Source organism: Acanthopagrus latus, chromosome 1 (assembly GCF_904848185.1).
Source record: "Acanthopagrus latus isolate v.2019 chromosome 1, fAcaLat1.1, whole genome shotgun sequence".
NCBI classification, from domain to species: Eukaryota; Metazoa; Chordata; class Actinopteri; order Spariformes; family Sparidae; genus Acanthopagrus; species Acanthopagrus latus.
This window is the reverse complement of record NC_051039.1, coordinates 6,502,161-6,527,137: the sequence shown is the minus strand read 5'-3', so window position 1 is coordinate 6,527,137 and position 24,977 is coordinate 6,502,161. Positions and strand designations below refer to the sequence as shown.

The 24,977-nt window shown below is 39.3% G+C and overlaps 2 protein-coding genes across 4 annotated transcripts; both read right to left on the bottom strand.

Annotated features, from left to right (window-relative positions):
* Positions 1–1,718: 1,718 nt before the first annotated feature.
* LOC119031779 (perforin-1-like) lies at positions 1,719–16,558 on the bottom strand. Of its 3 annotated transcripts, none has more exons than XM_037121627.1 (10): positions 16,429–16,558; positions 7,922–8,210; positions 7,750–7,829; positions 7,485–7,530; positions 6,204–6,346; positions 5,976–6,114; positions 5,803–5,883; positions 3,269–3,765; positions 2,698–2,791; positions 1,719–2,351 (listed from the first exon to the last, which is right to left on the bottom strand). In XM_037121627.1, the coding sequence occupies exons 1-10, from the start codon at positions 16,533–16,535 to the stop codon at positions 2,139–2,141; spliced, it is 1,689 nt and encodes a 562-aa protein (XP_036977522.1). In that variant the 5' UTR covers positions 16,536–16,558; the 3' UTR covers positions 1,719–2,138. The 3 variants fall into 3 exon arrangements, with proteins under 3 accessions (XP_036977522.1, XP_036978327.1, XP_036976748.1); XM_037122432.1 differs by lacking the exon at positions 16,429–16,558 and adding an exon at positions 10,841–10,962; XM_037120853.1 differs by lacking the exons at positions 1,719–2,351; positions 2,698–2,791; positions 3,269–3,765; ... (4 more) ...; positions 7,750–7,829; positions 7,922–8,210 and adding exons at positions 11,064–12,780; positions 12,889–12,982; positions 13,081–13,577; ... (4 more) ...; positions 14,962–15,041; positions 15,146–15,434 and having other exon boundaries at positions 16,429–16,556.
* Positions 16,559–18,610: 2,052 nt separating this feature from the next.
* LOC119018303 (perforin-1-like) lies at positions 18,611–24,958 on the bottom strand. The gene is made up of 10 exons (XM_037095846.1): positions 24,780–24,958; positions 23,374–23,662; positions 23,197–23,276; positions 22,970–23,015; positions 22,604–22,740; positions 22,358–22,496; positions 22,192–22,272; positions 20,934–21,421; positions 20,274–20,367; positions 18,611–19,534 (listed from the first exon to the last, which is right to left on the bottom strand). Exons 2-10 carry the CDS (start codon positions 23,641–23,643, stop codon positions 19,322–19,324), a joined length of 1,548 nt encoding a protein of 515 aa, XP_036951741.1. The 5' UTR covers positions 23,644–23,662; positions 24,780–24,958; the 3' UTR covers positions 18,611–19,321.
* Positions 24,959–24,977: the final 19 nt, after the last annotated feature.

The following is a 24,977-nucleotide window of genomic DNA, read 5'->3' as shown; positions in this document are numbered from 1 at the left end:
GAGTGTAGAGTGTCGAAGTGCCGCATGAGTAAATTATTTTTGTTCTCATGAAGTTAGCCGGGCGCTAAACCGGAAGTTAGCCGGCTTGGTCTGTAATTTCATAGCAGGGAAATTGAGTTTTTTTGTCTTCAAAATACCACTGAGCAGCGTTCATAGGAAAGAAGAGGACTCCACCTTCAATACTGGGTCCAATATTAAATCCTAAATTCCTTCTTAATTTACACGGCATCACTGGACGTTGATAACTCGTCATCACTGTGCGCCAAGGAATTTGGCTCATTCTGTTTAGATCAAAGCTGAGCCAAGGAGACAAAATGCAGATTTTACACATTTCCATTGAACAAAAAAGCCCAATCTCATTAGATTTTGACGAGCGGAAAAGGGGTATAAGTAGCCGTAAGGGACAGTGTCTTGTTATCATTGGTCGCTGGTTCAATTCCCCTAATCTGCATGTCATAGTGTCTTTGGGCAAGTTACTGAACCCGCCATCCCGCCATTAGTGTATGAATGTATGTATGAATTACTGTAAATGGCTTTGGACAAAAGTGTCTGCTAAATGTAAATGTAAGTTGTCTGTTATACCTCCATCACTAACAGGTGCTGCCTGAAAACTTGTTCTGATGTTACAGAGTGGTGTAGTGATGGCATATTGTCATAGAAATACACATGATCAGCATATTGGCAGACCTCCCTGCATGCATTGTTTGAGAGGTAAATCTCTCATGAGACCCTTGTTTTTTTATTTTGGTAGATTTAGGGAAACTTGTGTAATAGAAATGTGCTGCTCTTTAATATAGTTTGATAAACCATGATAAAAGTTCTAACTGAATTCAGTCTTTACGTTCTCAACCTTTTACAATTCTTATTAAGTCATTGTGAGGTGGTTAAAGTGAAGCTCTCGCCAAAAAGCAACGTTGTTTGTGTACACAGAGTTCACTAAAAAGAAGGTTTTTGAACTACTGTATGCTCGCACTTGGGGGATTGACACTTTTTGTCTGCCGTGACGCGTCAGAGATCCAGCTCCTACGGTGAGTAGTTCAAAAACCTTTTTAGTAAACTCTGTGTACACAAACAATGTTCTCAATGCTGGTGTTCATAGGTAGAGACCCTGGTGTACTACGAGCAAAGTTTCATGTTGTGTCGAGCCTTCTTATTATTTTGAAAATAGCGATTTTGATGCTAGCGTGCCAATGTCCCAAGCACTCCATTGAAAAATAGCTTTCCCGAAACCGAAACTATGGTAAATCTTAGAAGTGCCTCTTTCATTGTAATTATGCTTTTACACAAAGGTTTGACTCATATTCAAACACAAATAATGCCTCGGTTGCTTTTTGGCGAGAGTTTCACTATAACATGATGTTATAATGCCAATGCTGAAACAAAGTAGCACTAGTATGAGCAGCTGCTGCTGTTTCTGATGTCTTAATAAAGATTACCTCTTCACCTGAGGACATCAAATTTAAATGTAATGCTTGTCAGTGTCACTTAACAGTCATTGATTCAACTTAGTATCTGAAGTTAACTGAAGATGTATTTTCAAATTCAGTTCACTTTAAATTGTGTTTCACAAACTTCAAAGAAAGTTTTAAACAAAATATTCCACCTAAATCAAGTTAACTCAAATATTTAAGGCAGCAATTGACTTGTAACTCAGATTTGTAAATTGAAACAGCCCCAAAATTATTTACAGTGCAGTTCTGAATCATGAACATGTTTTGAGTCTTTATTTGGATGTGAGGGTCACACAAAAGAATGACAGTTTTGATACAACTGAGATTTGAAAATGTAATTAGTTACAGTATTCAGTATAAATGTGAACTGACACACCACTGAATATTCGCTGCTGACAACACAGCAGCTGATGTTATTAATGTTTACAACAAAATGATTATGCTTACAGGCCCGCATAGATAAATGAGAACTTGAATTAAACAATTTTTTGCTTTTAAGTGAAAAATTGTGAGACATCGTATAAGTGTGACATTTTTGACATTTCCCCAAAGACCCTTTTACCGTCTTTATTTGATAACAAAAATCATTAAAAATGTTGAACATAAAAATGGATGATTAAATGTGATTTCAGTTAGATTTTAAAGTAAATAAAAATCATTTGTGTGTTGGACCCCAAAATGCATTTCTCACTGTGGAGATGGTTTGTATTGATTACACCTGACTCCAGTCAGATAGGAGTCGCAGGTCAGAGTGTACTGGATCTCAAAGCCCCCTTTCTCGGCTGGACAGCTCAATCTGTGTGTCCCCAGGCTCAGGAACCACATACATGATCCCAAGAGGTCATCATGTTGCGCGTCTTCATCCCAGACCTCCACCTTCAAACCCAAGTGTGTGTCCACCTAATAATAAAAAAAAAAGATAAGAAAATCTTACACATAGCACCTTTAAAGTTTTCTAAAAAAAATAAATTAAAAAAAAGCATACAATGGACTGAATCCATGACACGTTTGTGCACACAGAAACCGTATGATATTATACTTTTTCATTTTGGATCCATTAATACATACTTATTGAAAAGGTTCAAAGGTAAGAGTAAAATGTATCAGTGGACTGCAGCAATCAGCACTGTCAGTCAACATTGTCAAGACAGCGTTAGAAGTACATCAGACCTCAGCTTCTTTGAGGCCAAAAATTGCGATTAATGTTTTTTTTTTTAAATCATCTTTAATGAGAAGACTTTCTGACCTTGCCCAGATTATAATAAGCATTCCACCAGGGGTCGTTTGAGCTGACCACACGAGTCCTGTGATAGATGGAACCGTACCACATCTTGGCATAGCTGTTAATAAGAGAAAACATCAACTTGTGAAATAATACTGGTGTTTGATATACAATATTCAGATCTCAATCCATGGCGTTACTCGGAAGTAGTAATGTTTAATAACATAAACATGTTTTTTGCAGCTAAATCCAACCAGAGCATGATACCAGTTTTGTGACAACAGAGAAATAGGAAAATTGAACCTAAAAAAATGCAAAGTTGCAACATGAAGACATGTACAGCTTGAATTTATCTGTAGTTTTGCAGAAATATACTTGCTGATAAACAGAGATGAGAAGCAAGTGAAATGGCTCCGCCTTCTTTACCTACATCATCAGCTCCTGGAACAACAGTGTGTTTGATTTGTTTTTACTACTTAGCCTAACATGGGATTTTACCTGAGCAATAGAGTGGTGACGACTTGTCGTTTTTATGTAGACTAACCCAGAAGTTAGAATGGCAGCTCTGACAGTCTTATAGTTGAGCCCAGCTCACCTCTCAGTCTTGCCCGTCAGATCTCCTTTCAGGTTCCAGGCTCTGATGATCGTCACCTCCAGAGTTCCCCTTGAGGCCTGTTGAGGACAGCAGTTGGTGGCCAGGTTGGGAGTGTTGCCCCCACATCGTAGTTCTTTGGGGGACTTCCTCATTGCATTGTCTCCTAAGTACTGCTCTATGGCAGCCTTCATCCCTGTCTTCTGTGTCTCAGTGTGCAACAGCTCATACATTGGCCTAAGGGAGTACGAAACAATATCCGGGTGGTCCTTAAGACTTTTCAGCCAATTTTTGTAGCCAAGAGAATCGTTATGAGAGAGAGAAAACTCCCCCAACCAACCACTGCCTCCTGCCACATCTGTGAAGTGCTGGTGGAGACCAGAGCTGTATGAGGTGGAGACGTCCTGGTTCTGTAGGACTTTGTTGCAAGACTGTTGGCCACTAGATAGTGACACTTTCCCAAGGCCTATAGAGATACCAAGTGACAGGCAGGAGTGGACCTGGACGACAGGAAACAAGATGTTATTTACAGTCAATGGATTATAAACTGTAAAAAGAAGACCTATTACTATATGCTTTTCGTTTTCCCCATTCCTTCAGTGTTTTGTACAGGTTCTTGTACATATAAAAGGTCTTGGTCAAAGTCAACATCTATAGAAGCTCCTTTTTCCCACAGAAAACACTGCACCTGAAATGCCTCGTCTGTATTCTCACCTTTAATTCAGTGTCTTTGTGACATCACGCATAAGGTATGCCTAGAGGCTAATTTGGCACTTAAGAATTGATTTCTCTGTTGTTGTTAGCAGTGCTGGGTCAGGCATGTGTGAGCTGACCAATCAGACATGATTGTGTATTCAGGAGGGCAGGCCTTAAAGAGACAGGAACTAAAACAGTAGCACTTTCTACACAGCGATGCCGTATTATCTCCAGAGTTATCTCCAGAGCACACAGAGCTAAGCATCTCGGCCTTAAAGATGAACCACCGTGTAATTCACACAGAAAGCCGGCGCTGTGTCTCCTAAAGAGCCGTGACGGTCCCCGTCATGTTGATGATGTTGGTGTTTCCCGGTGTTTCCCGTTGTCCCCCCATCAAACTAAACCCGTGGACAGTTTACAGTCATATAGATGTTGTTATAATGTGTAGTGATTGAGATCCTGACTAACCAAACAACCTGGAAAATAACAAAGTTGCATTTTTCGCTATAAATTACATAATCACATAATTGGCATCAGTAAACAGGTCGCTGTCTGGTTCCTTCACTCACGGGGATTGGGCCTTCACTCGGCTGTTTTCTGGGGGAAAGTTCACTGACGTCTCGGTCAGGAGGAGTTCAGGATAGGGTTAACTGGGCGGGGGGCGGGTGACAGACACTGTTTTTCGGGGAGAAACGTGACAAAGAGTTGGTAGGACTGGTGGGAGGACGGACGCTTCTCCATGTACAGCTGTGGTATTTTTTTTTTCCTCATATAAGTTGCCAAAGACAGTTACAGTAACTACATTACCTTTCTTTGGTCATGCAACGCATTGCTTTGTGGGACATTTCTCTTTATCAAATTGAGCGAAGGACCTGCGCCGCCAGCTTATTCATTCACACTGGTTCGGTTCGCCAATAATATGGCCCTGATAATAATAATAATAATAATAATAACTTTATTTATACAGCACCTTTCAAAAGCATGTTACAAGATGCTGTACAACAGAAATAAAAACAGAAATAAAAACATATCAAATACATTTGCCTGACAACAACAAAATAAAACATAATAAAACCATCAGGAAGTAAAATTGGAATAAAACATTAGAAATCATAAAACACACATCCTCAACAAGGTAACCATGCAGCGAGAATAAAACAAAATTAAGAGAAGGCCAGACGATAAAAGTGAATCTATAGAAGAGATTTAAAAGAAGTCACTGAGCTTCACTGATCACTGATACTACCTTCAGAGGCAGATCAGCGCCGGAGTGAAATTTCACCCCTCGCCGCATCTGAAACTTTCACACAGAGGAGGATGCAGAGAATTGGTGCAGGATCCCTGCATGCAAACGGCAGTGTGAATGGGGCTACTGTGTTTCAGACTGAGGGGGAATACAGTGCACAACAGAATGAGAAAATTAATGTGTTTTTTGACCACTATAGCATTTAAATCTATTTTAGCAGCAATACGAAATAAAATTGTGAACCTGAAAACAAGCAAATGTCTCCTTTAAACAGTTTTTTAATGCTGAGAGCTCTGATGGTGCATTAAAGTACTTCACACTCACTAATGCACATTTATTCTCCCATTCAGAAATGTGGCTTCTGTAGTGTGAAGCACCACTCGCTTCATCCTTTAAATTACTAAAAAGAGAAACATTAAAATTTGAAGACTGAATGGTATAGAAACATAAAACAACATTTGTTCATATTTGTTCATGGGGTTTGGAAAGTAACAGCATACAAATGATTTACATACCTGTCCATTCAAACTGGAAATTCATTCTTTCTGACAGTGTAAGCAGTGTTACAACATTTGTGTTTGTATGCTACATGTACCTCACTGGAGGAGAGTCCATTCAGTGTTGACAAACAGGTTCGTGCAGCTGTGACTCGCCTGAGTCGCCCTCCAAGGTCAACCTGAAATGAAGAACAATGTTGTTGAGAAAGAAAATTGTCTCATCTTTGATAAGGAAAATGGTGTGTGTGTGTGTGTGTGTGTGTGTGTTAACCTGGCGGATGTAGTGTGTTCCATAGGTCTGTATCAGCTCTCTGTACTGAGCCCTGGTTGAAGCATCATAGTGACTTGGCAGTCTGTCCAGATCCTTTCTGAACTCAGAGCTGAGGGGCCGTGTGCTGGACACACGGTAACTAGACACAAAGAGACAGAATAGTTAATTATCTTAACTGAAATGATCTCAAACTTTTAATGTAAGTGTGGAGAAATCTTAACAACTGACCGATAATGGCTGCAGGTCACCCTGTGAGTGCTAAAGGAGTAGCGGTCCTCTCTGGTCCTTTCTGAAGCAAACTTATACGCAGAGGAGCGAGTTCCTCCCACATCCAGACCAGCAGACACAAACTTATCCACATCTATACCAACCTGGCAAATAAAAGATCAAACTCATGAGCTGCTTGGAGTTTTTGGTGTACTAAAGGTCCAGTGTGTAGGTTATAGGGGGCAGAAATGGAATATAACTTTCCTAATTATGTTTATATTCAAGTATACTGACCTTAAACTAAGAATGGCTATGTTTTTGTTACCATAGATTGGGCCTTATTTATCTACAGAAGCAGTGGATCCCTCTCCCAGGAGTCAGTCATGTTTCTACAGTCGCCCAGAGTGGACAAACCAAACAACAGGTCCTTAAAGGGCCTTTTGCTTTTTTCTGCATTTTAAAAGTACAATATGTAATTTACACTTCCAGGGAGCGCTCTATCAAATCAAAACATAAGACATCTGCAGAGGGTTTTATGAGGAGGAGTTCAGCTAAACGGTCTCACCAGAATCAGTTCTAATCCAAAGCTGTTTACTAACAGGAAGATAGATCAGACATTTTAACCTTTAAACTGTAATTCTTCTTAACTTGTGGGAGTAAAGTCTGACTGGAGCAGTGATCCACAGAGGGGAACTCTGTTGTCTTTGTTTATGGTGCATTACTAATGTTGCCTGCTGACTGCAGCTGGAGGGGAAATATACCTTATTTCATTAGTGTAACATTACAGAGAGTAAAGGGAAAAGGAAGAGAGAGAACCGGAGTCTGGTGAGTACCAAATACATTTGACACAAATACATTTAAACAGACTCATTCTCCTTGTGTGCCGTGTCTGACTAATGTAATTTAGTAATGTAGTAGAGTAATCTGGGTGTTTGTGGCAGATTAACACTTCATGAGTAAGGAGGTAAAACACAAGTGCTCCTGCAGGCAAAAACACGCTGCTGGTAATTAACACACCATTAAACAATCAGCTTTGCAAATGAAAATCTATCTGATGTGACTCAGTCACAAATGTTCACAGATGAGTTAATGTTTTGGAGTTTTATTCCCCTTAAATTCAGACTTGTTGCTGACTTCCCTGCCCCCGAAGTAGTGACAGGCAACCTGGTGAAACACACCGTAAGCTTGAGTAAACTTGTGGATTTCTCCGGTTTAAACATTGTAGGAAGAAGGCTCGACATAGCTTTCCATTTATTTTAATAATATTATGTTCACATTAACAAGAGATTGAGAGTTTCCTACCTTCCAGTCATTACTGTCCTGGGAGCTGTAAGTTTCAATCAGTGAGCTGTGGGCACAATTTGCATGAAAACTTTAATTTAACTCTCAAAATTCAAAGGGTTTGCCCTAACCACAAATTCAAATTTTGTGGCTTTGGAGAAGGCTGAGTTCTCCTGTTTTTTAGTGAAGACTGGTTCTTTATTAACATGTACTTACTGGCCTGTATTGAGGCACCATAATGACATGACATGACACGGCTGATAAAACCCATTCACTCATATCATACCTAACGGAGGTGTGTGCACTGCTGTAGAGGTCAGCACTGCATCGACTAAACGCACGCCAGTCCACTGCCGAGACCGGCAGCTGAAAAATGAAAGGTCAAAACACCGTCAACACATGATGTATAGACAACTGTTGCTGCAGGATTTATTTTTTTCATTTGTATTGTTTATTACTTTCTGCAGGGTGTCGCCTTGAAGAGGGTTGGAGCAGAGAGTACAGGTGTCAGCTTGGGTGAGGTAAGTCCTCACGTCAATCATGTAGGCGCCTTTACGCTGCAGGGTGACCACGTCAAAGCCCTCCCCAACCAGGTTGTGGCCCGGTACAAATTCAGCAGACTTACACTGGCTGAGGTTTCCGATTCGACAGGAGAGAACAGTGGAGGGGTACGACAGAAAGAGGAGGAGACTCAGGAAGAGGTGAGGTGGGGCTGATGAAGAGATCATGGCTGCAGTCGAAGACACACTGAAATATAAAGATAGAAAAGATAAAAAGAGTAGATAGGTTTCATAAATGTGTCATTTTAGTTTTTAAAAAAGATGATTAAAGGTGACAAGAAAGGCAAATCAGTAGGACATCGGGTTAACTGTGAAATGGTGAATTGACAATGTTTCTAAATTACTTAAAAAATTCAAATTTCTTGTCTCTTGATGATTCTGGATTGTGATTGGCTGGAAGTCATGGATCAATTTTTTTTGCTAGTATTAAACTGTACTGTAAGTGAAGACAGCAACTATTAGGCTGGCTAAATCACCAACAACAACTGGAAGAAGGGAGCTGCTGGAGTGATAAACACCTGCAGTCACATAGTTTATATGCGATCCGAAGTTGTTCACTGACGACAAGAGACCTTGGACAGAACCTTTTAACTAATCAAAACCTCATCCACTGTCGGGTGATTATGTTCTGTAATGCTGACTGCTGACTGGAACTTGGAGGGGAAATTTACTTATATTATAAACTACATTTGATATCTTTGAATGAAGATTATTTCATGAAAAAATATTTGCAGCTCTTAAAATGTTAATGTTGTTCATATTAATGTGCATCTACATACATATGCCTGCCAAAGCCCAGTTTTTTTTTTTTTTTTTTTTAATCCAACCTTTATTTACCCAGTAAAGTCCCATTGAGATTAAAAAATTATTTTTCAAGGGAGTCCTGGTATCTTACTGCTCTGTGCCACACATGCAATTTTTGTCAAAAATATTAAAAACACACTGTTTCCCAAGTAGATGTTCCTCCATAATGACGAACGGCCAATATATTTCATTATGTGTGTTCTACTGTAAACACTCCCAAGCACATCAAATGTGTTAATCTGCAGCTGAAAATAGTCCCCAACAAAATCACTGTTTACTTCTTTTTGATTCCGTCTTAAATAGTTACATCTGCAGAATGCATCAGTAGACTCGGGCGGAGTGCCACAGAGAGGGGAAAATGGAAAGTATTGACATTGATGACATTATTGGTTTTTGGTCTTTGCTGACTACAAGAGAAAAAAGAGAATAGATTGATAGCATCTTTCCCTTGTGAAGCTGTAGTTGTTGTGTGCACTCAGATAGGTGTGAGTTGTGTTTCGTCTTCATTAGTTGCTGGTATGAGGAAATAAAGGTACCTCCGTGTAACTGCTCGTTAATGTTTTACACTGATAGATACAGTGATCATTGTTCTCCAGTTTCCCAAGTATGATAAAAAAAAATGCCAAGATAAAAACTTTGATTTGTGTGCAAGGAATAAAAAAGTATTACTAAAAATGTTTCCTCTGTTGCGCTGCAGTTTTCCTTTGTTTTCTTCTTCTTCTTCTTTTTTTTTTGCTTATTTCAGCACAACATGATATGCCTGTTCCTGGCACCATCACACCGTGGCAGCTATATTATACTGCTTCAGTTATAATAAATTGTTCCTTTATTGATCCCTCCATGGAGAAATTCACAGGTAACACAGCAGTAGAGGGAAATAAGTAGCAGCACAAGAGTAGGTCTCAAAAACTAGTGACAATAAAAAGGAGATATTGGAAACAATAAAATAACAATTTGAATGAGAATATAATAACAAAAATGATTAGAAATGAAGATAAACATACTATAAACAGTAACTGTCCTTGTGTGTACATGATGTATGCAATATATAATAAATGTGCCTGTGCAAAGACTTTGAATTGCAGAGTAGTAAGAGCTATTGATGACATTCTTTTCTTTGAAATAACCTCCACCGTGGAGATTTACATTTATCATAGTCATAGTCATTGTCTCATTTATCATAGCTCATACATTATACACTGATGGTGGTGGCTGCCAAGCAAGGTGCCGACCAGCACATCAGGAGCAGTTTGGGGTTTAGTATCTTGCCCCAGGACATTTTGACATGCAGACCAGGGGAATTGAACCAGTGACCTTCCGATAACAAGATGCTGGCTCTACTCCCTGAGCACCTTATGGACTGAAGTTGTTGAGGATTTATGATAACCAGAATATTAATGCATTTATGTCAAAACAGAAGAAAGATTGTGTCTTTCTATTAATATCCTAAACCACTCCTTTATATATGTGGCTCTGCTCCTATTCCTGATGTCCTGCCTCAGGTATGAGTTTGAGTTTGTAATACAGCTGAATACAAAATTACATCGTAGGCATCTGACCCTCTCCAGAAGGTGCAAGTTGAAATGACTTGCAGACTATGATTCAACTGTGGTGCACCTGTTATGTATGTCATTCTGTGCCTGCAAAGCTGTTGTTGAAATTACATCCTTTTATTGTTAGAAATGTGCATATTTGACTGCAAAAGCTTGAACTGCATCTGCTGTTTGATATCAGACTGAAGAATTCTTTAAATGTTAAAACAGATTCAAATAGAGGACAATATAACATCTGATCTAGAAAAACCCTCACAATCCCAACATATTACTTAGACCAATAAACTCTTCAGGAGTCTGGTGAAGTCTCAGCACCAAAATCATGCTCTTTGTATACAGCATCATGCAGTGTAGCATCTTTTAGTAAATAACCTTAAAGTAATTTGAATTGTTAGTCTGATCTATTAAAGACTGTTAATGCTATCATCTGGTTACATTCGAAAAAAAATTAGTTTTCTACCTGTCTGAAATGCAGAGAAAGTTGCTGCTCCGCTTCCGGTCATGAAATTCAGAACCAGCGAGAGAAAGACCCTTTGTTCCTTCATCAGAGATAAGTGAAGAATGAAGCTTGAAATCTTTATCTTATTGGAGCTTATGTGACAGAGGCAGCAAATCAGATGAGAGAAGGAGAGTTCTAACCGAACATGGAATGGCCCTCCCTTGAGTTCAGGTCAAAGAGGTTTATTAGTTTGGCTTGGGGGAATAGATAAATGTCTGTTACATTCAAACAAGCATGTGCGATGTTGATTATGTTTAAAATTGGCAGAATAATCTATCTGTTTTGCAGTTTACTGACTAAAAAAAACACTAGTTAGGTGTTCGATGCCAACCAACAAATATTGGTTTGCCAGACCCGAACAGGGGACAAACTGTAGAGATAGAGCACATAGAGAGGCGAAGTCAGACTTCTTCAGTGGACCTTATTTTAGAAAAGGTATGCATGGTAGTTACAGCAAAAGTATATAATTAGAGATGATACTGTGGCTGACAGAGTCTGTTACTATGAATTTTGACCAAATGACATTCTCATTAGCCTCAGGTGTACTTTGTGTTCAGTGCTAATATTGTGGCAGATATTTTTTATGATATAACATGCAAAATTAAGATGCAGAACATAGCAAACATTATACCCCTGAAATACCACACGCATGTAGCTCAAAGCTACTGGGTTGAGAACACTGACTGTGCACACTCAAAGAGGCCACACCCCTAACTATGCATAACATTAACCCTCAATATGATCAAAACGAGTGAGTATATATAAGGAGTCACCCCTGTGCAGTTCTCATGAAAGGATAAATTAGCTATAGAGACAGAAACAGTTGTTTGTATCAGGCTGTAAACATGTTTACTTCTGCTGTAGAGTTGGACATTTTAACAGGGGATCCTACAGGGATTGGCTTGATTTTGGAGCCAGCCTCAAGTGGCCATCTGAGGAACTGCAGTTTTTGATACTTCCACATAGACCTCAACTTTAAGAGCTGGATATTGGAATTTAGTCTTGAACAGCCCCACAGAGCTGCTAGTGACACTACACACTCAGATTGGGAACAGCTGCCTTACAAAATATAACAAAATGCCCCTACCTATCTGGTGTCTGAATTTTGCTGACAAAGGTGAGGATGTTTCGTATAACTTTAGAATTTTTACACATGATAGATGCTTTAATTCTAAAAGTTTGTTTTCCTTTAGCTCTGACACTTGTGCTTTACTTGACACAACTCAGAGGCTTTATTTGCATGGGAAGGAACACAAAAATGATTATGACAGACATAATGAAAATGTAGTTGAACATTTTTAACTCTAAATAATTACCAACAACCACAAAGACATCAGCCAAATGTAAAAGAAACCATAACCCTGTCCTGCAAAACTGGATGGAATCTTTTATGACTTCAGATTGTCTCATTAAAAATGGGTTGACAACAAAAACACTGAATTGAAATCATTAATGTTCATTAGTAAAAAAACAAGTAAAAAACGACAGAAAAGACAATTTTTTCAATTTCGTGCAGTTTTCAGTCAGTTTCATAATGTGAATATACCTTTGATTTCAGCCCTACTGCGACACACATTGAAAGCAGATGTCTATTTAAAAGATAAACCTTGCTTAGTGACAACTTAAAACAGTGTCATCAACAGATCTGATATAACACGTGAAGCACACCCAGAGTGTGTTTCTCACTATGGAGATGGTCTATACTGCTGGCACCGGCTTCCAACGAGGCGACGGTCGCAGGTCAGGGTATACTGGACCTCAAAGCTACCTCTGCCTCCCTGGGTCGGACAGGTGAATTTGTGTGTCCCCTGGCTCAGGTACTTTGTACATGATCCCAGGAGGTCATCATATTTCACATCCTTGTCCCAGATCTCGATCTTCAAACCCAAGGTTGTGATCACCTTCAGAAAAAACACACACAAAGAAACATATATTAATGCAATGGGCCGCACATGACACATTTGTAGACAAAGTTACAATAATGGTCTGTGATGAGAAGAGTTACTGACGTTGCCCAGATTATAACGAGCGTTCCACCAGGGGTTGTTTGACCGGATCCAGTGAGTCCTGTGATAGATGGAGCCGTACCACATCTTAGCGTACCTGTGAATAAAATCAAACAAGGAGAAACAACTTGTGAATTAATGTTGTAGTTTGATATACCAGCTTCAGATCTCAGTACATGACCTCGCTCTACTCACCCCTCGGTCCTGCCCGTTGGATCTCCTTCCAGGTTCCAGGCTCTGATGATCGTCACTACCAGGTTTCCCCTCCTTGCCTCTTTAGGACAGCAGTTCGGGGCCACGTTGGGAACATTCCAACCACAATATGGCTGGCTGGGGGACTTCCTCACTGCGTTGTCTCCTAAGTACTCCTCTATGGCAGCCTTCATCCCTGACTTCTGTGTCTCAGTGTGCACCAGCTGATACATTGGCCTAAGGGAGTACGAAACAATATCCGGATGGTCCTTAAGACTTTTCAGCCAATTCCTGTACTCCAGAGAGTTATTATGAGTGAGTGAAAACTCCCCCAACCAACCACTGCCTCCTACCACCTCAGTGTAATGTTGGTGGAGACCATAGTTGTACAAGGTGGAGAAGCCGTGGTTCTGTAGGACTTTCTCGCAATGCCGCTGGTTAGCAGATAATGACAACTTCCCGAGGCCAATAGAGAAACCTAGAGATAAACAGGAGTGGACCTAGAGAACAGGAGGGGAAATAAAAGCTCTACATTATGTATCCACAGACAAGTTTGAAGCTGTAAAGAGTGGAGAGACCATAACAAATATTCAAATATGTCCATACAGAGTGTGAGGGGCCACTGAATGGTGTGATGAGTGTCAAAATGATGACAATCGTATGCTACTGCCTTCAGTTGAACAACAGTATATCATGGGGTTTTGAAAAGAACATTAATAGTGTAACAACGTGTGCTTGTGCTGTGTACTCTGTCCAGGGTCAAATGTACCTCACTGGAGGAGAGTCCATTCAGTGTCGACAAACAGGTTCGTGCAGCTGTGACTCGCCTGAGTCGCCCTCCAAGGTCAACCTGAAATGAAGAACAATGTTGTGAACAACAGGTGTTATTCTATTTGTGACATAAGGAAATTAAAACTGTCTGTGCATGCGCATGAGTGTATTAACCTGGCGGATGTAGTGTGTGCCATAGGTATATATGAGCTCTCTGTACTGAGCCCTGGTGGAGGCATTGTACTGACTCGGCAGTCTGTCCAAATCCCTTCTGAACTCAGAGCTGAGTGGCGGTGTGCTGGACACACGGTAACTAGACACAAAGAGACACATTTGTTAATTATCTCAACAAACTTGACTGGAAAAACATCGTTTGTATTGCGAGAAATCTTCACAGCCTACCGATAATGGCTGCAGGTCACCCTGTGAGAGCTGAAAAAGTAGCGGTCCTCTCTGGCTTTTTGAGAAGCAAACATATACGCAGAGGAGCGAGTTCCTCCCACATCCAGACCAGCAGAAACATATGTATCTACATTTATGCCAACCTGAGAAATTAAATTAAAAAAGAAAAGCATGTGAGCTGCTTGATGTTTATCTGAAATCACCACTATATGGCGTAAGAATAAACCACTCATTTGTTGGTACAGTATATTGTAATTGAGACTTTAGAATTTGCAGTTTAATTTAAGGTTTTATTTACCACAATATGGTGGTTTCTCTACATAATTGTCTACCAGTTATGATAATAATGATTATAATAATAGTTTCCTACCTTCCAGTCGTCACTCATCTGGGAGGTGTGAGTGTCCATCAATGAGCTGCGGACACAATATGAATATGATGAATATGGACCATTAGGAAGAGGAAGACAGTGGTTACCGTACATGTTGAAGGGGATTGACACCCACTTTTAGAAAACTGTGAGAATACATTTTGAGCGGTTTGTGTCTAAAATATTACAGATATTAGAAAAGATCAAGAGGAAATACAAAGGCTGAGTTCTAATTACTCTCATCTTATTCACTGGCTTGTATTGAGGCAATAGTATGACATTAAAGTATAAACATGGTTGACGAAACCCATTCACTGATTTAATGCCCTATCATATCATACCTAACGGAGGTGTGTGCACTGCTGTAGAGGTCAGCACTGCATCGACTAAACGCACGCCAGTCCACTGCCGAGACTGGCACCTGAAAATGAAAGGTCAAAACACCATGATTAAAATTTACACATCAAGTGCAGGCAACTGTTGCTGCAGGATTTAGTTTTTGAATTTTTTTTTATTGTTTATTACTTTCTGCAGGGTGTCGCCTTGAAGAGGGTTGGAGCAGAGATTACAGGTGCCATTTGAGGTCAGGTAAGTCCTCACGTCAATCATGTAGGCGCCTTTACGCTGCAGGGTGACCACGTCAAAGCCCTCCCCAACCAGGTTGTGGCCCGGTACAAATTCAGCAGACTTACACTGGCTGAGGTTTCCGATTCGACAGGAGAGAACAGTGGAGGGGTACGACAGAAAGAGGAGGAGACTCAGGTAGAGGTGAGGTGGGGCTGATGAAGAGATCATGGCTGGAGTCGAAGACACACTGAAACATTTCAGAGAGAGATAACAAAGATCGATCAAATCACAAATGAGCATAATTTCACCTCTAGATCATCATCAGTAAGGGAAACAAGAACTGCAAATGTTCATACACAGACGTTGTTGTTCCATTACCAGGTTGAGGGATGAAAAAAAAACTCAGTTGGCTGTTACCTCTGTACCTTTATCATTATTTGGGAGTTTAAAGTTTTAAGTTAAAACTAATCTGTTTTGATACAAACAAATGAATAAAAAATGCATCCACAATGTGAAAGGAAGTGACCCTTGAGTTAAAATTGTCAACATTAAATGATGTGAATTAATTAATATCTCTAGAGTTGAGTGGGCATTATTATTATTATTATTATTTAAATATCTTACACAAAGAAACTTTAACTAACAAATGAAAACACCCTACTAACACACCCCTGCTTTTTAAATAGATATTGATTTTGGCATTGTTTGAGTGACGCAGTGAAGTTGAATTTAAAGTTGTGGATGTGATTGTTAATTTGTCCGTCAACTTTATCGCGTGTTACTTGCTAAGTATTTTTTGTATTGTACGTCCTTTTGATGCGCTGTTTGAGATATGAACTCAGAAGAACCAGTCTGGCGAGGTATCCTGAAAGATTTGTGAGATCTTTCTCTGTCCTACATTGATAAGGACGGCTGTGACTCAGCTTTAGAGCCAGAGTCTTGTAATCCTAAGGTCGCTGTTTCACTTCCCCTGGTTTGCATGTCGAAGTGCCCTTGAGCAAAATATGGAACCTCAAACTGCTCCTGGTGTGCTGGTCAGCATCTTGCATGGCAGCCACCGCCATCAGTGGATGAATGTATGAATTACTGTAAGTCGCTTTAGATAAAAGCGTCTGCTAAATGCCGTAAAATGTAAATGATAAAGCCAAAATCATTCCACAAGGTCTTTTAAAATTTCCTTTTAGTCTGAATTGTTAAAGACTGTTCCTGTGACATGTAAGAGAAAAAAAAATGTTTTCTACCTGTTCCAAATGCCCAAAGTGTTGATCTTGTTGCTCCACTTGCAGTCATCAAAATCAGAACAACAGAGAGATAGACCCTTTGTTCTTTGCTCAGAGGAGCAGAGCATGAGGCTTTTTATAGTCTTTGTTACTGGAGCTAAAGAGGAAGTAAAAGTGAAAAAAACAACGGCGTAGTAAATTGGAGATAAGGATGGTAAAACCATTCTCCAAGGTCAAAGGAAATTAACTTGGATTTAATTGCTGCGATGTTTGAACAACAAAGACTTGAAACTTGTTTCTGTCAAAAGAAAAAATGCAACAGAGATCATTTTTACAAATGCTTAATTCTGCAAAGTGCTGTTTGAAGTAGGCTACAGTAGCATGGCAGCTGTGATGGAGGTGGTCATTGGGGATGAATCAGTTAACTTGGATACTAGTCCTGCACATTATTTTATACATATAAATATCTAATAAAGGCTTAAGATATATTTCTCAGAGACCCGGGAAAGAAAAACAATAACACCCCCAAACAGTCACACACAAGAGAATAGCAAATACACACTGTAAAATATTACAGGCCAATACAACTGGAAATACTTCATTACATGTGTCTTAGCAAGAGAGTAAATGTGGTTTATCCTCAAGAAAGAAAAGCTTCGTGCTCAATGTTGCGATTTTAAAAAAAAGGGCCACTGTAATTAGAAAGCAAGTAAAAGAATAAAACTCTTTAGAAAGGTAGCACTTGATTCTTGTAAGTTGTTGACAATATATGGTTCGATTCCCTTATTAAGTTTGTGAAGAAAGGACTCAACAGCATGTATTCATTGGCTCAGAAAACAGGGAAGAAAGATCGTTATCAGTTGCATTTGTTAAATCACAATGCTGCAAAATCACATCTTAGCATAAATCTATAAATGATGAATGAATAACTAACCTACAAGGAAGGACTGTATCATTTACCTCTGCAGGTGAGCTGTCAGGTTGGAAAGTAGCCAAACAGGCTGTATACATTTTGTTTTGATACTTCTCTGCTACACTTCTACTGCTGACACAATTAGACACAATTCCTGCTGTTTCTATATCCATCCCCTTTAATTATTGATTACCTTCGCAGCGCTATTTCATCTTTTTTTTTTTTTTCTTTAATCAACCACTTTTATTGTGTATTCTTCACTATGGAGCTCATGGAGATTGCTGTCTTGTTTTCTTCCACAATGACAATAAAGACTTTAATCTTGACAAATCTTAACCATCTTATTGCTTCATGAATTTTATTGCTTGCTTTTACTGCTATTATACTTTTCTTACTAGTATTGGAGTCTCTCAGTCAGAGTTTCACAAGTGTGTATTTGTATAGTTGTAAATGTTTTTACCAACTGGGAAAATTCACCTGAATGCCCTCTCAAGCTTGAAAAACAACACGGAAAGTCAGAAAAAATGTTAGCATAAAGAAAATTTTGCCAAAGTCATGTATTGTAAAGTCAGTGTATCGTTCCATTTGCTCTTCCTTGTCACCTAAATACTGGAAACAGCTGTCAGTCTCAAATTGTTTTGAGGCTCTGAGCGATAACAATTCTTTTTGGCTTCCATGTCGCTTCTACATTTCAACATGGACACACCCAGGTCGGAGTAGCACTTAGCATTTGAATGCAGCATAAATCCTCTCTTCTCCTCCTGTCTCTCATACAGATCTTTGTTAATTACTCTTAATTTTACTGATTATATATTGATTTATCTTATTCTCTTTTGTTCTATTTGAGCTCCACTCAGGCAGCGCAACAGAATTTCGTTGTATATACCTGTAAACTGACAATAAAGTTACCCTTCTCTATTCTATTCTATTCATTATTCTATAGGCATGACCAATATTTACTTCATAATGATACGTTAACATAAAAAAACTTTCCTGCTCCGACTCCTTAAACTACTCCACACATATATACTGTTATTGTGCAGATGTACAGTATCATTTACATTCTTAAGATAAAGATATATTAATGATTTATTGGCTTGTTGTGTTCAGCATTTATCACAGACTTTGCGTCATGCAACCGTTACACATTCGCGTGATGATGATGAACATAGTGCTGCTCTTCATTGGTGTCATCACATGTGTACATGTACTGTATGTAGCTTTGGAATAATACAATTATAAAACCTGTTTCCTGTCATAGTAAGGACATGAAGCACATGTTTTCAAAATCTTTAATTACACAAGAAGGTCACACAAAATTGACAAAATGAGGATTTGACAGTTACGTAAATAACTAAAATTGGAAAATTATACCTTTTACACTGTGAAGTACAAATGTAAACTGACCCACCACCGAAAAAGCATCACTCACAAAGATCACAGCAGCTGATCATTAAACTCAACTTGATTATGTACAAAATATATACAAAGTGACAATGCTCACGGCCCTTTTTTATTTGTCCAACCAAACGAGTCTTTAGTTGAAAGGATAACTGACTGAACATTTAACAAATGCAAACGAGAAAACTGAATGTTATGATGTCTTAATGGTGGTAAATGAAATGTATGATGTTATCAGTACTTGTGTATCAGTGAACCACTGTGACACTTAAACCAAACCAAAAAAAACAAAGTAATCTTCTGACATGAGTCACCTTTTGTGTCCTCATTTGCTCTGCCAATCTCTTGACCTGTGTTCTCCTTTGAGAGCATTTCTTTTGCTGCTTTTACATAGATGGAAACATTTTGATACATCTAATTAAACATTGCATAATGCAGTGAAGTCAGCGGTCTAGTACAGGCAGACAAAATAGTCACACTGCTGGTTACTGTCAAAGACTACTGAGAATACATTAAAACACACTGACGTTTCTTTTGAATACAAAAATGGATGCTGACATGTGATATTAGTTGTAATTTAAAGAAAATCCACTGTATTTCTCACCGTGAAGATGGTTTGTAAAGTTCACACTTTTCTCCAGTCAGGTGAGGGTCACAGGTCAGAGTGTAACTGAAATCAAAGTGACCTGAGTATGCTGTACAGCGGATTAGGTGCGTCCCCTGGGTCAGGTGTCTTGTACATAATCCCAGCAGGTCATCATAGTGCCAGTCCTGGTCCCAGACCTGGACCTTAATTTCCAAGTTTGTGTCCACCTAAAAGAAATACCCATAATTGAAATTAGATCCAAAATGGTGAGATCCTTCAAATCCGTGATGCCACCTACTACCTGTCTACGTGAACCAGCTCCTAATAGTCACATAACTGTCGGGGATGGAAACGAGCATTAATTTGCATTTTCTTTTTCAGCTTTTCCAGAAATAAAATGATGGGGTGCTGAGTGTAAAGTTGCGCATGCTAAAATATTCAGCAACTTTTTGCCACATTTAGCAAAAAACATGTTTAAAAAACATATCTGAATTTTTTAATGTTACTTTTGACCAGATTTACAGCAATATTTGTGATATTTAGTTCTCTTGTGAAAATATAATTTCAGTGTTAAATCTAAGTAAAAAAGTGTTGAATGTTAAATCTAAATACTAAATGTTAAATCTTAATGTCAGGGTGAAACTAAATACTTAGCTAATATGCAAATCTACACTGCCTGTCACCGGAAGTACCAAAATAAAAGCTCACTGACCTGATCGAGCACTATCCACGGGCTTCTTCAGGTAGTCAGAGTGATTACCAGTGTGCACTGTCAGTCACGTCTCATATCACAAATCATTTTTGGAGTGAACTTGCCCCATAATATAACCAGTTATCTTTACTTTTCTACTTCTCTGGTAACTCTGGTCCACGGCGATAAAGGACACCAGACCTTAGATTTCTTTGAGGTCAAAAATTGGGATTGAATTTCTTTTGAGATCATCTGTGAAGAGAAGATTTACTGACCTTGCCCAGATTGAAGTGACTGTTCCACACTGGGTTGTCAGATGAGATCACAGGTGTCTTGTGATAGCTGGAACCATGAAACACTTTAGCATAGCTGTGATGAGGAGAAAACAAGGAAAGAACCACTGAAAACTTATTCATTCTTTATCTATAACCAAATGTCCTTTGCAGGGTTGGGGTGAGGGGTACACTCTGGACAAATCGCCATTACATCACAGGGCCGACGTATGGAGACAAACAATCATTTACACTCATATCCCCACACCAGTCAGCCCTATGTTCTAACATTTCTAGGACATTTTCAAAATTAGGTTTTGTGTTCCTACATTTCCCTTCAGTTTAAACCCTATTCTGCCACAGGATTGTTGGAAGCACTTTATAGTAAACAAATGAACAAATGAAGGAGCAATAGTTATGGTTAGGGTAAATTTATGAAAAAGGAAACGTGGGAACATATGGTCTAATTTAGAAAAAAATCTTAGAAATGTGGGAGCATAGGCACGCTCCCTTCACACCTACAGTCAATTTAGAGTCACTGATTCACCTGTATCTCTTTGGGCTGCAGTAGGAGAGTACCTGAGAAGAACCCCCACAGACATGGGGAGAATATACAACTCTATGTGTACGACCTTTAGATTTGAATCTCTGGCTTCACTTTACCCGTCAGTCTGGCTGGCATCATCTCCGAATAGATCCTGGGCTCCGATGATGGTCACCTCCAGTGTTCCCCTCATGGTTTGTAGAGGACAGCAGTTGGGGGCCATGTTGGGCGTGTGCAACCCACAATATGGTTCACTGGGTGACTTTCTCACGGCCTTGTCTTGTAAGTACTGCTCTATGGCAGCCTTTATCCCTTTCTTCTGTGTCTGATCAGGTACCAGCTCATACATTGGCCTAATGCTGTATGAAACAATATCTGGATGCTCCTTAAGGCTTTTCAGCCAATTCCTGTAGCCCAGGGAGTCATTGTGAGTGAGAGAAAACTCGCCTGGCCAACCAGTGCCTCCTATCACCTCTGTGTAGTGCTGGTAGAGATAATATCTGTGCTGGGTGGGCTGGTTAAATAGGACACTACTGCAAGAGTGTTTAACAGGAAACGTTATCTTCCCCAGGCCCACAGAGAAACCCAGTGATAAGCAGGAGTGGACCTAGAGGACAGGAGAGAAAATAAGATCCTATTTATAGTCGAGTTAAGTTGTGCCTTAATGTTGAGATGGTGCATTACAATGCCTCATAATGACACACATACTCCTGACCTGCTCATCCAGAAAAGTGTGGGCGCAGTGTCTTACTCAAGGAGACTTGAATATTGTGTTGAACTGTCAGAAACTACACAATAAACCTGATTAAATGAGTGGAGCCAAAAAAAGTCATATAGAGTGCTCATTAAAATTAATAGGAAGACCTGCATTTTGGCCACACTGGTGAATTTTGTCTGAATCCAGCCTTTTATGCTTTTTTGTAAGGTATTGATAAATTCATACATAGCATAGAATACTGGAGTACCTTTCCCCTATCCATGACTGGTAGAGTAAATACCACAAAGATGGTATCTCTACCAAATTTTTACTTCTCTTTGAAAATAGTGATCTTGGCTGAAAGCTGGAGACGGTTATTTTAGAATTTGAAGCTTAACACTTTTTATAATCTCTTTACAAACGTCAGTGTTTGTTCAGTTGTGCTTAGTTCAGAATAATTCGTATTGTGGTGCCCCATCCCTGCACAGAGATGTTGACCTCGCTGCAGTTGCTCAGGGTTCCAGTCTGTTGTCCCCCTGTCACATCTCTAAGATGCCCTGTCAGTAAAGCCGTGAAGCCAAAACAGAAAATATATGTGTATTTTTTTTATATTCATATTTCGACAGTCTTTCAAAGCAAGAAGTGCATTTGTGTTTTTGCAAATAGAGTCTGTGTAGTACTTCGCTGGAGGAGAGTCCATTCAGTGTTGACAAACAGGTTCTGATAGCTGTGACTCGCCTGAGTCGGCCTCCAAGATGAACCTGGAAACAAATATGGTGTTTTTTATCTGTAAAAATATGGAAATTAAATGTGTGTGTGTGTGTGTGTGAGTGTTAGTGTGTTAACCTGGCGGATGTAGTGTGTTCCATAGGTATGTATGAGTTGATTGTACTGAGCCCTGGTGCTGGAGTCGTATTGACTCGGAAGACTGTTCAAATGGTTCCTGAACTCGGGACTGAGCGATGGTGTGTTGGACACGCGGTAACTAGACACAAAGAGACACAACATTTTATTACCCTCAATAGGATTATCTCAACATAATTGCAAGATAAAATCTCTGCTGAATGAGTGGAGAGATCTTCAACAACCTACCGATAATGGCTGCAGGAAACGCCATGAGTGCTGAAAAAGTAGCGGTCCTGTCTGGTCATTTGGGAGGCAAACTTATACACAGAGGATCGAGTTCCTCTAACCTCCAAGTTGTTTGACACAGATAGATGTAAATCAGCCTGATAAAACATGAATGATAAAAAATAACAAAGATTAGAGACCATCTTGTGATGGGATTGCACCAGCAGTGACGTCAGTCAGTTTGTTCCTGTTCCGACCCGTGACTACTCAGTAGTGATGATAACATTTTATACCCTTTATACTGACAATATCTGAATTAATAAGCTGTTAAACTCATGAATGAATTGTCTTTCATTTCATGTCAACAATAGCTGAGAAGTTTCCTACCATCCAGTCGTCACCGGCCTGGGAGCTGTAGGTGTTAATCAGTGAGCTGTGAACACAATTTGCAAGAAAAAAAAATTACAAGCTACACATTGAGAGAGAACACTTTTTGGACTTGTTTTATGACTCTGACATTAAACTTGATTTTGTAGACAATAATTGAGGCATTTAAATAACACTTAGGATGATACAAGTGGTATTCATCGATATGAAGCCATACAATACAGTACCTAACACTGTGGTCTTCATTTTTGTAGATGTTACCATTGCATCCACTGAATGCACGCCAGTCCACTACAGAGGTTGGCAGCTGAACATAAAGGTAAGAACAACATGGTTAGCATGCACACAGAAAGTATGTGCAACTGTTAACTTGGCTGCTGAATTCTTGTTTATATGTGAATTACTTTCTGCAGCCTGTTGCCTTGAAGAGGGTTGGAGCAGAGAGTACAGCTGCTATCTTCAGTGAGGTAAGTCCTCACGTCAATCAGGTAGGCTCCTTTATGCTGCAGGGTGACCACGTCAAAGCCCTCCCCAACCAGGTTGTGGCCCGGTACAAATTCAGCAGACTCACACTGACTGAGGTTTCCGATTCGGCAGGAGAAAACAGGATGAGGAGTACGACAGAAGAGGAGGAGACTCAGGTAGAGGTGGGGTGGGGCTGATAAGGAGAGCATGGCTGCAGTCGAGGAGACACTGAAATATATCAGAGAAAGACAAAGAGTAAAAATCAGAAACAAAGAAATAAAAGGAAATATTAAAAGAGCACAGACACTAGACAGAGGAAGAGAGGGAAAAAATCTAAATTTGAGGTGTTTGGATAATAAAGAAGATGCTGCTGTCAGCATGATGGAAGTTTGATTTTCATTTTTAGTTGCAGTTCTAGTGTCCAAGTATTGGTGAGCCCAAATAATCTAATCAATCCTGTCTTAATCACATCAAATGATGGTTTTTTTAGTAACATTTAAAGTCTTACATGTGAAATTGAAGAGCAAAGTAAGGCACAACATGAAAGGTACCTGTTGATTTTGTATACTCTGTCAACAAAAGCCAGACAAACTGTGAGCTTGTGTTGATGGAAAAGCACCTGATGTTCAGACTTTGTCCTAGGTGCATCGATTTAGAATTAAAGACAAACATTTTATCCAAATTTGAGACTTCTCTTTTATTCATTGTGAGATCTGAGAGATTGATTTGAGAGGGATGACAGCGTGTTGGCAACCCTGTATGACATTGCTATCCAAACATTTAAAATTATGTTGCGAGACGAGACAGTATTGATGCCAGGTTAAGGGATTAAATCTGGTTAAGCCGTAGCTTTCTATGTGTTTATTCCTTCCTCTGGTGGCTCATTTCTGGGGTTCCCAACCAAAAGATTTAACATCAAAAAAGTTAAAGAAAAAAATCAATTAAAGTATTAAAATACACTCAAATTACCAAAAGTAATTAATATTATATTACTGAATGTGACTGATTGATGCACTAATGTGTAAACATCACTGTGGTTGTCGCAGGTGGTAAAGGTGACACTTTTAATGACATAATATGCCGTAAACTCACTTAGTTAATAAAAATACATCATCATTTAGTACGATAGTGTGCTGAAGTTGCATTAATTAAAATATGGTGTAAAAAAAAAATGTAAATGAAAAGAAAAAAGAGTTGTTTACAAAGTAAAGTTTGCAAAGTGGTATTTTACAAACTATTATTGCTTACTATAGCAAGTAAAAACATAAAAATACTTGGAGCACCAAAGACACACAACGAAACAGAGCCAGCAATGATTCTTAAAAACAAAGAAAGAAAAACTCACCTCAATCCACCAACAGTTGGTGATTCTTCTTTTTTTCTTCAGTGGAAAAAAGGTTAAATTTGGATAAATCTGACTTGTGAACTGTCACGTAACAGACCTGCGGGTTAGTGTACATGAAATGTGTTTGTTGATTTTGGAACCGTTTGTGTGTAACAAAACTGTGTTCTTTGGTTCGGACTTCATCCTGTGAGCAGAGAT

Excerpts from the sequence above, each read along its gene's own strand:
- LOC119031779 (XM_037120853.1), bottom strand. The coding sequence starts at position 16,535 with ATGCTCTGCTCCTCTGAGCAAAGAACAAAGGGTCTATCTCTCTGTTGT. Across the intron at positions 15,042-15,145 it reads AAGGCGACACCCTGCAGAAA|GTGCCAGTCTCGGCAGTGGA; the intron begins GTAATAAACAAT and ends TTTCATTTTCAG. Across the intron at positions 13,928-14,022 it reads GCACACACTACATCCGCCAG|GTTGACCTTGGAGGGCGACT; the intron begins GTTAATACACTC and ends TCTTCATTTCAG.
- LOC119018303 (XM_037095846.1), bottom strand. The coding sequence starts at position 23,643 with ATGCTCTCCTTATCAGCCCCACCCCACCTCTACCTGAGTCTCCTCCTC. Across the intron at positions 23,016-23,196 it reads AATGAAGACCACAGTGTTAG|CTCACTGATTAACACCTACA; the intron begins GTACTGTATTGT and ends TTGTGTTCACAG. Across the intron at positions 22,273-22,357 it reads GAACACACTACATCCGCCAG|GTTCATCTTGGAGGCCGACT; the intron begins GTTAACACACTA and ends ATTTGTTTCCAG.